Source organism: Lycium ferocissimum, unplaced genomic scaffold (assembly GCF_029784015.1).
Source record: "Lycium ferocissimum isolate CSIRO_LF1 unplaced genomic scaffold, AGI_CSIRO_Lferr_CH_V1 ctg8494, whole genome shotgun sequence".
In the NCBI taxonomy this organism is placed as follows: Eukaryota; Viridiplantae; Streptophyta; class Magnoliopsida; order Solanales; family Solanaceae; genus Lycium; species Lycium ferocissimum.
The window spans coordinates 15,868-33,877 of NW_026727275.1; the positions used below are offsets into that span (position 1 = coordinate 15,868).

Sequence of the window (18,010 nt, forward strand, 5' to 3'; positions counted from 1 at the left end):
TTTGTGTTTTTTCTTCACTGATTCTACTGATTTTGTGTTTTCACTGATTTTGTGTTGTCATTTTTGTATGTTTTGAAGAAATTGCTTCTTCTCTTCTCTCAATAAAGGTACTGTACGATTTTCAAATTCCAAATTTTCAGTTGATTTTTCAGTGTAATCAGTGAGATCTTTCATTTTTGATTTGCTTCGTATGTAGAATTGCTTAAACAATTTTGTTTGAAATCGACCTTTGTTAATGCGCTTTTGAAATAATTGTTTGATTATCGGATTGAAATTGTCATCGATATTGTATTAGCTATAATCAAGGAATCTGCTACTATTATTTGGTGATTTTTTTATTGGATAATGATACCTGCAACTATTTTTTGGTGTATTTTGCTGAAATTTCTTAGTTTAGTGGTGTGTTTGGTAACTGCTTCCCATTTTTCCAAGCACTAGTGGACTGAATTACCTGTGCTCGTGAAATTAGTCCGACATATTTTAAATTGTAAAAAAGTAGTTCTAAATTGTACAAGAACATGTCACCTGTGTGATATCTAAAGTTTGAAATTCACAAATTGAGTAATTAGAAAAAAAAAATCCACATGAAAGCTTTTTATTTAATATTCTTCACCTTTGTGATAAATAATTTTGGTTTTTTTTTTTTTTTTTTTTGAAACTGGTAACTATAAAATAATTTTGGTTTTTAAGTAAATAATAACTCTATTTGATATGATTAGTAAACTGAACACAACAGATTTCCTGTTTGTTCTCTTACGTAAGCCAGACAAGGGGAAGAATTGCACCTTTTTGTTCACTGTAGCCTATGGATTTGTTGTAAGTACAAAGGCCTTTAGCTAATTCATGGAATGTTAACATGAATTAGCTGGACCATGAATAACAGTCAAAGTGCATTGTGTTTTAACATATAAGAATGTACTAGTCTGGGTGGTGGTGTATATCTGTATTTAGTACCGTGGTAGTTGCCTTTGAACTACACATTCTAGACTAATTCCATCTTTTTTGTATAGTAGCTAATTCCATCTTTTCTGTATAGTGTGATTCTGAGCTGAATAGTGTATGGACTATTTCATTTCGTTTTAGTACTTGCTTTTCTCATTTAAGCAAAAGAAACTGCAGCCCAATGCTCTGTAATTGTTGATATATTCGTATCATTTATAAACTAGTTATTCAGAGTTATAGATAGTCAGTCAATTGTTAAGTGTCTTGGAGTTAGGGAAGAGCTAAATCCTTTAACATTGGTGTATTGCTTCAGGATAGACTATACATACTGTTACCTATTGTTAAGATGTTGGGTAAAATCAGTCCATCAAGGAATCTGCTAGTATTATTTGGTTATTGCTTTATATTTCAATACTTCCATTATCTGGTGAGATTTCTCAAAAAATTGCCTGTTTGTTCTCTTACGGAAGCTAGACAAGGGGAAGAATTGTATATTTTTTTCTGGTTGTTTTCTCTGTTCGTTAAATTATTTCGCCTTCTGTGTGATTTTAGTTTGTAACTATAACCAGATTGTTATAGTTTTTGTGCTATATATGTGTGAGCTGCAAAGGTTTTGAAATAGCGTTCTGCTATGTTTTGAAATACTTTTTCTTAGCGTACAAAATTGCTGAATGTATGTAATCATACAACATTGATAAGTTACTAAGCTATTCTTTTTGCATGAAAATCTGTAGGTTATATTCAACACTTCTTCTCAAAAATCTGATTTTTGTTCATCAGTTTCACTTGTTAAAAGGTTATAAACCAATACTCCCCAATGGATAAATCTTGGATTGGAATGCCTAGAACCACAACTAAATATTTGATTGGGTTGAATCAATTTCTAGATTTTGCATTTACGAACGGAGCTGTAAGAAATAAAATAAAATGTCCGTGTCCTAAATGTGGGAATGAGAAGTGGCAGCCTAGAAGGATAGTGTACAATCATTTGATCGACAAGCCATTCCCTCAAAATTATGTCACTTGGGTTATGCAAGGGGAAACAAATGTGTTGCAAAACTCTGGAAACATAGAGGTTATTTCGGACACATTGCCTCTTGAAAATCCTATAGAATTATTGATTAATGAAGCATTTCAGGGCTCAAGGCCAATGGAAATTGATGTAGGTCCGTCACAAGTAGTTGGAGAAAAAGAAATGTTAAATGATACGCCTTTAAATAACAAAGATTTTTTTGAGTTGCTTAGAGATGGAAGTGAAGAATTGTTTGAAGGGTCAAAGTACTCGAAGCTAGAGTTTTTGTTAAAGCTGTATCACATAAAGTGTTCGTCTGGGCTAAGTGACAAGGGAATGACTATGATTCTAGATCTACTTAGGGATGCATTTGGGTTTGCAAGGATCCCTAATTCTTTCTATGAGGCCAAGAAAACCATCAAAAAGCTTTCTCTTGATTATATCAAGATAGATGCTTGTCCGAATGACTGCATGTTGTACTGGGGAGATGATGCTGATGAGGAAACATGTAAGCATTGTCACGTCTCTAGATGGAAGCCTAACAGGAAGAGCAACACTAATCATGTGCCTGCTAAAAAGAAGAAGCAAAAGAAAATGCCTGCAAAAGAAAATGTGTTAGCACTTTCTGAACATGATGGCGTAATGCTGACCGATAGAGACTTTTCTGCAATCCTTTGAAAAATGAAATAGGGGAGAGAGATACTATAACCTAAATAATTCTTGTGTTTATAACATCTCTAAACCTTATCAAGCTTTTGAATACTGTCACATAATCCGGTGACACTTTGCCCTTTTAGTTGTTTCCCCATCTTGGGTAGTTCTTTCCTTCTTTCACATTTAACAGAAAAGAAAAAAAACATCTCTGTAACAACTGTTCACATATGCAAAAGCTAATATATTTAAGCGTTAAATAGTAGACGAAATGTGTGCTAGCTTATATTGGACAGCTCTTTCCTTACCTTAAATTTATGTCATTGGACTGTATATTTGCATATAATAGATAAGCTAACCATTTCTTTTATTCTTGCAGCCGCGATTTTGTTTTAGGACCAGCGAGTCAAATGCAAGGCGATATGCATATAGTTCGATGTGTAAGAAGTGGGGTGCAAGAAGGCTAAAGTTGTTTAATGCAATTGATGACCCACTTAAGAGCAGAGATCAGATAAGAGCTGAGGCAATTAATAAAGTTCCAGATGGGATTCCACGGGATCAATGGATTTCTTATGTTGATTACCGCCTTAAAGAAAAAACAAGGGTATTTATTTAAATGCTTCAATTGGTATGTGTAATTATATGGCTATTTGTTTTTATATCTTAACTTTTGAGTATCTTTTTGTAAGGAAATGTGCAAAAGAAATGCTGAAATTCGGAAGACACAAACCATTTCACACATCGGTGGCTCCAAACCCAATTCCAGAAGAAGGGCTGAAATGGTGAATGTTGTTGCTTCATTTTGGATTACTTGAGTGAAACTAGAATCTGTTCCTAGTTAGTTAAGTTATTGTGGCTTTGATTTTTCTATTTATAGATGGCTAATAGCGGACAAAATCCTGGACGAGGTCAACTTTATCTTGCTACTCATAGGAATGAAGATGGATCATATGTTAATGAGGCAGCAAAAGAGATATGTGTAAGTTTTTATGTAATTGTGGATTCAGTAAATTTCTTCAAATCATCTTCCAAGTGGATAGTTCTTACTGTAATCTATGTAGATGTAGTTTGACATGATTCTTGACAATATGAGTACATTTATGAGGACCTTATCCAAAAATGAATACATTTACAAGGACCTTAATGATATTAGAGTTTGGAAAACTGTCTGTTCTTGGTTTTAACCAGAATAGTTCCAAACTTTAGTTGAGTGTTAAAATGAGAAAATGTAGTAAGCTCATACCAGAATGCTTGCAACCATCATTAGGGTAAATGTTAAGATAGGGAAAATGGTTGGCAAAGCAGTGAGTAGAAGTGAGGAATTTTTTTTTTTTTTTTTATCAAGTAGAAGTGAGGAATTATATGCAATAAGAAGGTTTGGAAAAACAAGGCCAGGGAGTCTAAAAAATCTGCTTTAATTTATTTTTATCTTGTCAACTGGTACTTGAATTAATCATGTGTGCTGTGTTTAGGAAAAAATTGAGCAAGCCATGACTCAAAGCACCACAGATGAGTCCGAGATTTCGCCAAATGATGCCGTCGGAAAAGTACTAGGAAAAGAGCATTCTGGACGGGTAAGGTGCTTGGGATTAGGAGCCGTCCCAAGTAGAGCATTTAAACAAACAAGACCCCGTTATAGTGATTTGAATGCTTCAAGTTACAATAATGGTTCATGTTCTTCTCAATGGCAAGAGAAGTACAATCAGATGTTGAGTGCTCACAACAAAAGCCAAGACAACCTCAATTTTCTGATGAATGCTCACACTGAAATGATGAGCGCTTTCAAGATGTATATGATAAGGAAAGAAGGGAGAATACCTGAAGAATTTGCTGGGATCTTTGTTTCTACTACTCCTCCTTCAACGGTAAGATTGTTAACTTTGAAATGTAACTTACTCACATCCTAAATTAATCTCAAACTATAATCCCTTCATTGTAGACTTGTTGGAACCTAGAGTAGTTCCTTCTATGTACCTTTTTCTGTTAAGATGATGAGAATGTAAGTAGTTATGCTCTATTTTTATTGTCATTCTTCAAGAATGGAGACCTAGGGAATCTAAGTCTGTGAATTATGAAAATACATGCATCAGAATATAAGAAACAGTGAACAGTTTTATATTAGAACACTAGCAGTAGAATGAGTAGCAGATGTCCTACTTCACCTCCCTCTTCTTGTTTCTTGGTAAACGACATATCTTAAGAATAGAAAGTGTAGGGTCAATACTACAGATTTAGGTATATCATCTTAAATGGACCAATTCAACTAGATGGATACTGGCCATTCTTATATTATGGTTTATAGACAAAATGTATAGGACAAATATTTTCAAACTTAATCATACTAATGGAACCAGAAACTTGGAGTAGGATTTTTGTCATCAAGGAATTGTATGAAGCACTTACATCTCGGAGATCCCCGATTGCAAGGGAAATTCCGTTGAAGACAATTTAACCCCGAAGGCAGAGAACTGAAATTAAAGGAAGTATCCACCCGTTTAAGTCTTCAAATACAGGGACAATTATAATTGCACAATTGTTGCCAACTTAATTTCTGATTACCTGCTGTCTGATTGTTCTATGGTAAAGTTGTTGCCAACTAAATTTCTGCAAGTTGTCAAGTATCAGTATTAGCATGATGATCACAGTGGAAACTGGGACCAAAAGGTAGGGGAAAAAGGAGTAGGCAAGCATTATATAAATTCAGCTTTTCTCATACATACAATTGCATAACTTCAAGAATGGAGACCTATGTATAACTACATAACAGACTTGAGTATTGTGGAAGAAAACTGGTACTTTTTTTCTGGGTTTCAGATTTAGTATTTAGATTTTAGTTAGATAGTCTAGTGCAAAATGAGTTCTCTTCTCTTTTCATGTTTAGTTTTCTGGCTTGTAGTTGTTGAATGTTCTCAGAGTGAACTATTTGGTTGTATTACGATTAAAGGCAAATCAAACATATCTTCTGATTGCTACTTTATTGATGGATGATACTCTGTGTCCCTTCAATAATAGGACAAAGATTTTGTTGATATGGACCTCCTTTTTATTGTTTTAGATGGTCTGAATTTTGGACAAGATTTGAAGGTTAAGTGGACAATTATTCAATATATGAAATCGACTATGGTCTGTTTTGATGTTTTCGTACGTTTTCGTACGTCATACTCTTGCGAGGGACCGAGAGTTTACACCAATAGATAGAGAGAAGAAATATTTGTGACAACTGATAAAAGCGAGGACTTAGCAGTGCCAAGAAAAATAATTCTCTCCTTTTATCAATGAATCAGGAGGACTGTCTGTTAGACAGCATATATTAAATACATTATCCTGAAATAAATGTTTTTCAAGGAAACGGTGGCTGTTTGCTAGAATGAATATATATTTGTTTAAGCTATTGATTCAAACATAAGTAGCATGAACAATTATATCTCTGATTATGAGGATTTGATCATTAGTTGTGGTCCTTTTGATTAATTTTATTTTATTTTAAATTCTTTTTTGTAGCCAAGTGATGCAGCTAGTGGACACGTTTCACCCACGGACGTAAGAAGATCATTTGGTGGCAGTTATCGTAATGGCAACCAATGAAGTTCCGTGCAATTGTATTAGACAATTAAGTATGGTAGTTGATTGAATGGACGTAACAGATCCTTTATGATTAGTGGTTTGAGTGGATGTGTTTAATGTTAGTTTTTGAGACTAATGAGGATACTGATGTTGGAGTGAATGTGTTTAATATTAGGTTTGAGACTAATGATAATACTTGCTTTATGTTAATGTCAATATGGCTTAATAATACATTGATGTTACTTGATTTTAGTAAACAATTTGAATAATAAATTGATGCTTCATTACATTAATATATTCTCAATCAGTTTTGGAGTAATAATTGTCCCAAAAAAAGGTATCAGAATAGCATAGCTAACAATGGCTAGCTGGTCAAATGTATTCAAGCTTTCAGAGGTTGTAACCCCCGCTAAATAAATGAATTGTGGGGGTTTTAACCCCCAGAACATTTTTTAATAAAAAAATTAAATAGCAATTGCGGAGGTCAGAACCGCCGCTAAATACATCACACAACCGCCGTAATTGTGTTGCAGCGGTCAGGAAAACAAGCTCCGCAAAATGTTTGCGGCGACTAGAATTTGGGGGGGTTTTGTGGACCATAGTAGTATTGTCATATAAAATACAACAAGTCTAGTTCTATAAGGAAAATAACTTGACTCTAGCATTCAGGACATTGGTTTTTTGATCAAGTATTGAGGTGAAACTCTATTTGGGTACTATTTCACCTGAGACTTTAGTTATCTCCAGGCTTCTCTTCATTTGAGAATTTGAATGATACACGATCTCTGGGAATAGTAAAGCAGATAGATGAAGTTGTTAACGTTACTTGATTGCTGCACCATTCTGGAATCTCATTGCATTCAAGATCAGTATTTAACTTCTGCTTCATCAAGCGATGATGCAAGATCATTACTCCCTCCGTTCCAATTTAAGTGTCCTAGTTTGACTAGATACAAGTCCTAGTTTGACTAGATACAAAGTTTAAAAAATAAAGGGAAATTTGGCCAATTTTTGCACATTATTTTGGTCAAATTTCTTCCCATTTCTGCCGAGGGATTTGTTTGTCATGCAGAGGCCCTTTTTGTGATTCTTTTTAACTGGGCCAAAACTTAAACAATGTCAGTTTGATGATGCACAATCTTTTTTTGGGTAGTAAATAAGTGGGTTAATACATCAGGACCAACCCCCCACCCCCCCCAAAAAAAAAAAAAAAAACTGTAGCTGAAATCCCAATGAGACATTCCAACTTTGCAGGGTCCTAGTACCCCTGAACCCATTTATTTTGTAATTAATACACCTTTTTTGTCTACGTGGCATGGAGAGTGTGTTTTACTCTACTAAGAAGCCTGAAATGAAAACAAAGAAGAATAGATTTTAGTAATTTTTTTGAGCATTTCTTATATAAAACACTTTTCTACTTTTTGTTATATTGCTTTTACTACATTAACTTTTTTTCTTTTTCCTTATTTTCATATAGGGTGACAATTATTTTCACCCCCAACTTTACTTTAAAAATCAAATTGCCCCCTCAACTATGAACAATAGATATTCTCCTCCCTTTATCCTATATAATGCCTATTTTACCCTTGACTCTTCCATCTATGTAATACCTTTTTATACAGTATTATATAAAAAAAATTAACTTAGGTATTTATAGATTTTTATTTAAATTCATATTATAAGTAGAATAATCCTTTTATGAATTTATCACAAAATCTAATGTCACTTTTTATGATTGGTATTTTAATATTACATGCATTGAGTATATATTATGTAGGGAAAAGAGTCAAAAACGTCTCTCTACTTTGGGAAAAGTGCTAAAAATATCCTCCATTATAAATTTGGGTCAAAAGTACCCTTCTTTCATTAAAGTTTTCAAATATACCCCTATCTTAACGGAAATACTCAAATATATCCGATTTTATTTTTAAACCCGCACCATTTAAACCTATCCCACCTACATAAAAAACTCATAGGCGATCAACTTGTTCCCGAGTCCTACATCTGGAGCCATTAGGCACAGGAGCATATGAGTTTTTTATTTAGTTGGGTCGGGTTTAAATGGAGTGAGTTTTAAAATGAAATCGGGTTATGTTGGGAATTTCCGTTAAGACTGGGTATATTTGAGAACTTTAATGACGGGAGGGGTATTTTTGACCCAAATTTATAATGGAGGATACTTTTAGCCATTTTCCCAAAGTAGAGGGGTATTTTTGACCCTTTTCCCTATTATGTATGTATGCGTGTGTGTGTTTATGTATCAAATTCACATATTAACTGTTACTTTTACATATACTGTATATGTATATTTAAGTGTCACTTCTCTCTTATTCTTTATAAGTGTCACTTCTCTCTTATTCTTTATTGTCAATCAGTGTTTTAAAAGGCGGGGGCCCGAGGCGAGGCGTTTTACGCATCATGGGGCGAGGCGTAAGTCTCGAGACACACCGAGCGTAAGTCCCATGGATCTACGGGGCGTATGCAGTGGCGGAGCCAGGATTTTCATCTAGGAGATTCAAAAATTCTAAAAGGTAAATACACGAAGAAGTCAGGGGGTTCAACATCTACTTATATATATATATAATAAAATAGTTTTAACTTTGAAAATACACTGTAGTTTTTCGCCGAGGGGGTTCGGATGAACCCCTTAGAGCTAACGTGGCTCCGCCCCTGGGCGTATGTCTCAAGTATCTTGAATTTTTATAATTTTATTACTAAAACATAAGCAAATGTAAAGTTTTCATTAAAATTCTGCAAATAAATTACCAATAATATAAAAAATAATTATTATAATTATTATTTGAGATAGGTAACAACATAAAAAATAATAATTGCCTAGATAATCTTTAAAATGAAATCTTCATTTACTTCATCATCAATCTCCAGATCTACAAGTCCTTCTCACCTTTAACTAATATTTGCATTAACTTTTATTTATATATTCAAAGACGGAGAAGGGCAGAAAGTGTAAGAGCAATGACAAAAAATGGATGAAGTTGCTTCAGGAACACAGTGCTATGAAATCTCTATCATATCAATTTCAAACATAATCATCTAAAAAAACTATTTATGACAGTGTTATTTTTACGAGAGTTGCTTTCTTTATTTATATATTTTAAGAAAAATAACTACAACATGAAAATATGATAACATAATGTATAAATACCATTACACCAATAATAAAAATCATAATCTATAGCAAAAATAGTTTTAAAACAATAAAAATAGAATTTAGCCCGAGCATACGCCTTTATGTCTGAGGCTTACGCTTTTGCGCCCAGGACTTATGCTCCAAATTCTATGGCATACGCCCTATGGATCTACGCCTTTCATTTGCGCCCCGGAGGGTTTTTGGTACGCCCCTGAAAACACTGTTGTCAATATATAAACTACTTTTGTTTGCCATTAATGGAATGTTTTAAATTATAATTTAAAAATCATTTATAATATAAATCGATAATCTTTTAGGAATTTTTTATAGAATATACCTCTATTTTTATTAATTATTTTGTATTACCTGGATTGAAATATATTTATAAAGGTATTATTACCTATTATTTTACTTGTATAAATAGACATCAGAGTTTTGATTATTATTAATTAAAAATTATTATTTTTCTCATTTATTTCATTATAGAACAGCATTAAGTTATATATTCAACTAGTATTTGTCAGTTTTCTTTTCCCTTCTCGAAAATAATATTTATTTATTTTATAGGAAAGAGATAAAGAAAATCATGATTTTAAAGAAGTAAAAGAAAAAAGACAGGTTGATAATGTAGGGATAAAATAGGAATTTAAAAAAATCGGGGGGAGAATGACTATTGTTCAAAGCTGAGGGGGAGCTTGATTTTTAACGTAAAATTGGGGGGCGGTGTGAAAATCATTTTCGCCCTTTTCATGAATGCCTTCACCGGAAGTTTAAGTCCGACTACCGGAAACTTCTTTCTTAATTTTATCTTTTTTTTTTTTTAAACCTTTTCTCTTATTATTAAATGATTTGTATTTTTTTTCTTTTCTTTCTTTCTCCATCTTTACTCACCATCCTCGGATCCTATCTTGGGAAAAATCCATTACCGTTGTAAAAACACATCACCTTCCCGGACCTCTCACCCTTATAATCTAAGAACACAGATTTAACACCTTTAATAGACTCCTCAATACAAGAAAATTAATTTGGTGGATTAAAGCTCTTCAAATATGGCTGAAATAAAAGCTCACCCTTCACTTTGAACCCTTCACCCTAAATCGGAACCCTAGGCTTAGCGTGTCTTAGCGGAGCTTAAAGTGAAATAATATCACCACGAAACTTGTTTCATTATTATTGACCGTAATGGGCGGTATCAGGCTACATGTAGCTTGTGGGACAGTAATATATTATGCAGCCTTAGCAGAGCTTAACGAGGCTTAAGTAGCTTAGTGTGGCTAGGCTTATCGGGGCTTAAAGTGGCTTAGCGGGGCTTAGCAAAACTAACTGGGGCTTAGCAAGGCTTAACTTCATGTTAGTTTAATTTATGCTAAATAAACGAATCATTTAAAGCATCCACATTTACATAAAATTCGATCTCTCTCATATTTTCTCTCTTAGTTAGTTGCCGTGGATGGTCGTTAGATTGACTATCTTGTGAGCACTAGATTAGACCATTTCTTTTAGAAAGTGGCACTTATTTTGGAATGGACTAAAGTAGAAAGTAGGACACTTAAATTGGAACGACGGGAGTAATAATATAATAGCAGACAAAAGGAGAGAGAGGATCATAAAAGAGATTAACCCGTTTTCGATCTTTTCTACATGGAAAAAAATGCTAGAGCAAGTGTAAAGAAGCCTTGGTTGAATGGATTCTGCAAAGAAGTATAATTAATCATGTTGATCTCCTGTATAGAAGGGAGGTTATCCAACTCTGCAATCTTGACTAATTTTTTGCAATTTTCTAGTGAAACTTATTCAAGACATTCCTAGGAATTGATTTCAGTCATCTCCCATCTTCATTTAATCAAATCAGGATGATCCATCATTGCCGCCAAGGATGTAACTTTACCTTATTTGTCTAAATATAACAGATGAACCCCTATCTTCTTTACTGTAATTTCTGTACCCCACTCATTAATTTGTATCTTGTCTCCAGCTTTAATCTGCCCATTAAAAGGTGTTTGTAAGGAAGATATATGTATTGTACACATGAGAGCTCTACATTTCCACCAGGTATTGCATGATCATTAGGCTAGTAGTAGCTTCTTGAAGACTCATCTTTAGCAAAACTAAAGCTGCCTGGAGAGACTGTTTTGACAAACTTGCGAGCACACCAGGCAGTCATTCCTAAAAATTGATACTCCTTATTATGTGTGGGGAGCATAGTAAAGCAGATAGATGAAGTTGTTACTTGATTTCTGCACCATTCTGGAAAATCTTTGCATTGAGGATAAATATTTAACCCTTGCTTCATCACGCGAATTGATACAAGATTATTATATAATAGCAGAGAGAGAGAGAGAGAGAGAGAGACTAACCCGATTTCGATCTTTTCTGCATGGAAATGCTAGAGCACGTGCACTAAAGAAGCCTTCGTTGAATGGATTCGGCAGAGAACTACAATTAAGCATGTTGAGCTCCTCTATATAAACTGGGAGATTGTCCAACTCTGTAATCTTAACCAAGTTCTTGCAATTTGTAAATTCAAATTTCTTAATATTTTCTAACTTAGATACGATGGGAGTGTCTGAAGATTCTCAGTCACTTAATTTCAAGCATTCCAAGCATCCTAACTTAGAAAAGTCAAAGGGTAGACATTGGAAATTGTTGCCGCTCAAATCTAAAGAAAATAAGGAGGATAAACTCCCAATATCCGTAGGAATATCCTTAGACAAACCACAATATGTAATGCTTAACTGCGAAATAGAAGTTGACAAGGATTGTACGCGATGGACTCTTCTTCGAGAAAAACTCCTATTTGCCTCTTCATTTTGACCTCCCACTTCCAAAATTACAAGATCTCTTAGCAGTTCAACACATCCATGCAATTGTTTTATACCTGTATAAAGTGCCAAAAGTTTTTTTTTTAGACTTTTCATATCTCTAAGGTCAACTGGCAGTGCATGTATAGATGAGCAGCTTCCAATGTTTAAGTTTTCAAGGGAATTTAGCTGACATATGCTGGGCGGAAGATTCGTAAGCTTTTTGCAACCATTCAAATCTAGATCAATTAGTCTGTCTAAATTTCCAATTGATTGGGGGATCTCCTTTAGACTTGAGTAACCACGAAGCCGCAAATCTCAAGGCTTTGTGAACCCTTTGAAGTTTGGTGTTCTTTTAAGGCGCTTGCAATAAGAGAGATTCAGATTCTTCAAACTTTTACAATGCTACAAGCAAACAAAATATACTTTCAAGTTAGATTTTCTTTCACCAGTTGCAATACTAATACATTATACATATGAAACTGTAAATTTGAGTAACAAACCTTCAAATTCAATCCAAATTCTTGGATATTACTCTCTTTCATATCGAAGCTTTGCTAGTTTCTCAGCTGGAAATTTTGATGGTATACACTTTAAAGGACATTTTAGCCAAGACAACCATCTGAGCTCCTCGGACAACAACTCAAAATCTCCACTAATATGTAATCATCAATTATAAGCACCCTAAGATTTTTCATTTTCTTAAATGTTTTGGTGCTTAAGCTCACTCCACTTAATGCCTGTCCATCCACCTTCAGTACTTCTACCTTTTCAGAACCCTGATTTGGTAAAAGAAAAGCTCCTTAAGATCATGTTATGTCCCAGAAATTAAGAGAGAAAAATGCTTTATACAAATTGAAGGGCAAACAAAGTGAATACATTTTCCCTCGTGGAAAAATGAATTTACAAATCAGAGGATGTAAAGAAATGTAAAATTGCTCAAAAAGCAAGATACTCAAAAAGCAAGATAAGACTCTTCAAATATTAGCTAACAGCATTAAGTCTGAAAAATTAAAAGATTAACAAAGAGGACAACTAACATCAAGATACCTGATAGTATAGTATGAGTTTAAAGAATACCTGGTACCAATTTAGATATAAATTAGGCTACATTTAAAGAATATTTGTATATATAGTTCTAAAAGTAACAACATCAACGCTGATCTTCATTAAATATCGCATACAAAATACACAGAAGATGAAATAGGTGAATTTTCTTTGGTAATTTTTCCTTTTTATGAGTTATTTGGACTTAGCAAATGCTCATCTCTAGTTTACATGGGTTGGCAAACAACTAGAAATAACTTACTAACCAAATGAACTGAATTCTTGTGGTGACAACAGAAATTATAAGTAATAGAAAATTAAAATGAAAAAAAGAAGGTATAACCAAGATAAAGATAAAGATTCTACTAACTTTATTTCCTTGTAGAACATCATGGACTCAGGGGCGTATGTAGGCTTAAAGGTGGGGGTTCAATTGAACCCCTAACTCTCGACGTGAAACATAAATTTATGTGTAAAAAATTATTAAAATTGTAATAAATAGTAGATATGAACCCATAACTTTTAAAATTGAATGGGTTTAACTAAAAATCTTAAAAGGTTGAACCCCTAAAATTTAAATCCTGGATCCGCCTCTGCATGGACTGCTTGTGGGCTAAACAATCTACTTCGTTTTCCAGGGTCTCGGGGCGATTCCATGTGAATGATTTCTGTTCCCATATCCCGGACTAGATCATGCATCAGTAAATGATACATATCCCTTTGGAGCAAGCATCTTTAGACCAAAGTTGAAATTGCACTCTTAGAATAAAAACCACATGCATTTAATATTTTGGTAACTTCGTCCTTGTAAAACCCATGAAAAATGCACGCAATATCAAGGAAAACACTCTGAGTATCATCATCAAGTCCATCAAAGCTTATCTTGAGAATCTCATGGATATCACTAGCTATGAGGAAATGCTTTTAGCTTTTCAAATTCAAATCTCCATTCTTCTGTGCATCTTCCTTGCAAATGTGATCCCAATGTCGCAAGAGCTAATGGTAGACCACCAGAATATTTGATTATGTCTTGCGCCAACTCAACATATTCTTGTGGTGGAAAAAGATGGTTAAAAGCATGCCAATGAAAAAGTTGCATAGCTTCATTGTCATTTAATAGTTTAGCCTCTATCTCTCATTTGCTCTAAGCCTACATAGCAAATGCTTGTCTCGGGTTGTAATAATTATGAGACTACCTGAACCAAACCAACTTCGATCTCTTGCTAAGGAATGCAATTGTCTCATGTGGTCCAAATCATCAAGAACTATTAGAGCCTTTTTTGACTCAAATCTTGTTTTGATGAATTTGATGCCTTCAGCAACATTGTGAATTTCAAAATCCTTATTATTGAGAATTTGACGAAGAAGTTTCTGTTGCAGCTTGACCAGACCATTAGATGGTGCTTCAGCTTCTGATCTAATACTCGATAAGAAGCAACAACGATCGAAGTTTCAAAACATTCTATTGTAGATAGCTTTTGCCAGAGTTGTTTTCCCTATTCCACCAACACCATACATACCAACCATGTGAACTTCATCTTCACATTCATTTTGCAACAACAACTCTATCTCTTCGACACGAGTATCTAGTCCAACTGGGTGCCAAGCAACATCCAGAGGTGACTGGTTGAGCTCTTGTAGGACTTGTTCAATAATATTCTCCATAAATTTAAATTCATACCTAAAAAATTTAGCAACAAAAAAAAAACAATATAATATCAACAATAACTAATAATTGGAAAAAAAAAAATAGACTTTCACGTAACATAGATTATATATATGAGTTTTTATGAGTTTGCTTCACAGTGTATAAAGCAGGATCAAGAAACCGTACCCGTCAGCAACATTTTGCAAATCTCATCCAGATAAATTTGCAGCTTCAGTAAGTGCAGCTGTCCACTTCTCTGTTCTTTCAGTCCCAAATCATTCCTTGTGTTTGGCCAAAGCTTCACCAAAGCACCTGGCCTGTTTGCTTGTGCACTTGCGAAGGATCAAAATCATAGAAAATAGGCAAAACTACCTCCTTTAACTTATGTTTGCATTCAAGAATCTTAAGAAGTTCATCAAGACACCAAGTAGAGCGAGCATAATTTCTTGAGAAAACAACAATTGAAATCCTGGACTCTTCAATTGATTTCTCTAGCTCCCTAGAAATCACCTCGCCCTTTCTCAGCTCCTCATCATCTATGAAGTTATTAACTCCAACTTGACACAATCTGGAATAAAGATGACCTGTGAAGGTTTTTTGGGTATCTTCACCTCTGAAACTCAGAAATACATCATAGTTCCAATGGGGTGAGCGAGAGAACTGGGAAGCAGATGAATCTCCTTGAATAATACATTGAGTATCCATTGGATGAAATGTTTGATGAAATGCAAGAATGGTTGGATGTTTAGCTGATCACTGAAGCAGGTAAATATATAGCTGCATAGCTTATGGTTTCAACGTGGAGAGAAAGATTGACCCATTCAACCCAATCGTTAATACTCCCTGCGTTCCCAATCTATACGACAGTTTTAATATTTGGGAGTCATACTGTTCTTTCTTTAAATACAAATTGGTTTGGAGTCGAGTGCTATTACTTGCTTCAGAGCTGCAAGAATCAGGGGTGGCCCGATTATAAGGTTAATAAAGCAATGCTTGCATTTCCAATTTTTTTGGGGCCTCTTTTTTCATTAAAGATGTATTTTATATATATATATATATATATATATATATATATATATATATATATATATATATATATATTTACCTAAAAAAATAAGTTTTTCAAAATTAAAATTGAGAAAATCTTACGTAAGATCAACAATGTCTCAAGATAAATTGAATGAATTAACTATATTATAAATTGAAAATGAATTATTAGAACAAATCTATTATAAAATAGTAATTAATGACTTCGCATCTAAAAAAGCTAGAGAAGTAGACTTTAAATCAAATTATAAATGACGATCTTTCCTTTGAAAAATAATAGGGCATGTCTCTGAAGTTTGACTTTAGGCCCCAATGTTGTGGAGACGGCCCTAATTGTAATCTTCTTAAATTCTTTCCTATATCGTGAATTACTATTAATTATGTTGACTTATGAGTAATATTTTTCACGTAGTTTTCAAATATGTAAATTTTGTCATACAGTACTCTAAAAATCTATGCTTGAATTCAGGTAAAAAATTAATTGTTTTACCCTCGCACTCCAAACCATCCTCGTATATCAAACTAGGGCTGGCATAAATACCGAAAACCAAAAAACTGGACCGAACCGAATTAATTCGGTTCTTCGGTTTCGGTTCTTTGATTCGGTTATGGTTCTTTTTTTCTAAAAATTTAGTGTTCGATTCGGTGTTCGGTTATGGGGTTCCGGTTTTTCGATATTTTGGTCTAACCGAACTTTTACAATATGAACAGTCGAATAGGATCACAACTGTTTGTCATCATCTTGCAATTTGGAATATATACATATATATAGCACATAACTTTTGTCATTTTTTCCAAGTTTGAATATGACTATAAGGCTGCAGAATTAGTGCTATCATGAACAATGAAATGGAACGGAGTAGTAGAATAAAAAGAAGCCCATTAGTTAGCTTTGTTAGTTTTTCTTTTAGTTGAAATTATTTGTTTTCTTTTAAATTGTTCCAAAATCGTAGTATAACTCGTGGTGCCATAAGATTACATACCACAAATTTTAAGCCTGTGCTGAAACTATGTTAAACAAGAAATGAAAATGAGAACTGAATGAAGCCCTTTTGAATTAAATTTATGTGAACCTACTATTATTTGGGGAGTTTACGAGGTGCTTCTTTGACCACGTTTTCCTTACATTTTTTATAAATTATTTGAATTATGAGTTATCATGACTTATAATACTTTTTATGTAGTTTCTAAATATATAAATTTTACTTTTATAAACTTGAATAATCTATGTCAAAATTTACGGTCAAAGTTATAAAGTTTGACCCTCGTACTCCGAAAAAGTTCACATAAATTGAAACGGAGGGAGTAGCCCTTCAAATCGGTCTTTAATTTTTGCCCCTCAAATTGGTGGTCTATAATTTTTTCCTTCGCCTAATACCATGAGATTTGAGGTTCGAACCCTGGCTCAGTAAAAAAAAAATATATATATTGCAAGGCAGAGTTTCATAGCAAAGTTAGGCCTATGTAGGCCAAAATTAGACCTTAAGGCAAAGTTTTGTAAAAATTTTCAACTGAATAAAAAAAAAAATGGCCTTAATGCAAACATCTACCTTAAGGTAGAGTTTTGCAACTCTGCCTGATCAAGTAGAATTGGGAGTAACCTCTGCCTGATCAGGTAGAGTTTGAGGCAAAACTCTGTCTTGCGAATCCCAACTCTACCTTGTGATTTTTTTTTTTAATTTTTGACTAAGCGGGGTTCAAACCCGGAACCAAAGGGTTTTTAGCGAAGGGCAAAAATTAAAAATCAGTATCTTTGAGGGGCATTCTGCATAAACAAAAATGAATAAAAAAGTAGCTCATTTTAAAAGCAGAAAAATGCCCATTAACCAGGCCCATACTGGAAAAAACCGAATTAGAAAAACCAAACCGAACTAATTCGGTTAGGTGTTCGGTACCCACTTTTAAAAAATCAAAAATCAAGCTGAAATTTGAAAAAAGCTGAGCAAGAAAACTCCCACCCTATTCCAAACCCCCTCGTATGTAAATTGAGACGGAAGTAATAATTCAGAACTTACTAGTTACTGTGAGTTAAAGCCTTTGCTGCAAAAATGAGACAAGAGACAAGTTACCCAATTTCCACAACTTTACAGCCACCACAACACCAACCACAAAATTCTTGGTTAGTACAGTACTATTGTGGGCCCTAT

At 33.9% G+C, this 18,010-nt stretch overlaps 2 protein-coding genes across 3 annotated transcripts; one reads left to right on the forward strand and one right to left on the reverse strand.

Annotated features, from left to right (window-relative positions):
- Nucleotides 1-2,988: 2,988 nt before the first annotated feature.
- On the forward strand, nucleotides 2,989-6,400 carry LOC132045895 (uncharacterized). 2 transcript variants are annotated; one of them, XM_059436467.1, is made up of 5 exons: nucleotides 2,989-3,209; nucleotides 3,295-3,387; nucleotides 3,483-3,584; nucleotides 4,078-4,470; nucleotides 6,107-6,400. In XM_059436467.1, exons 1-5 carry the CDS (start codon nucleotides 3,042-3,044, stop codon nucleotides 6,188-6,190), a joined length of 840 nt encoding a protein of 279 aa, XP_059292450.1. In that variant the 5' UTR covers nucleotides 2,989-3,041; the 3' UTR covers nucleotides 6,191-6,400. The 2 variants fall into 2 exon arrangements, with proteins under 2 accessions (XP_059292450.1, XP_059292451.1); XM_059436468.1 differs by lacking the exon at nucleotides 3,483-3,584.
- An 8,716-nt stretch (nucleotides 6,401-15,116) lies between these two features.
- Nucleotides 15,117-15,521, reverse strand: LOC132045894 (TMV resistance protein N-like). The gene has a single exon (XM_059436466.1). It carries the CDS (start codon nucleotides 15,519-15,521, stop codon nucleotides 15,117-15,119), a length of 405 nt encoding a protein of 134 aa, XP_059292449.1.
- Between the last annotated feature and the right edge of the window lie 2,489 nt (nucleotides 15,522-18,010).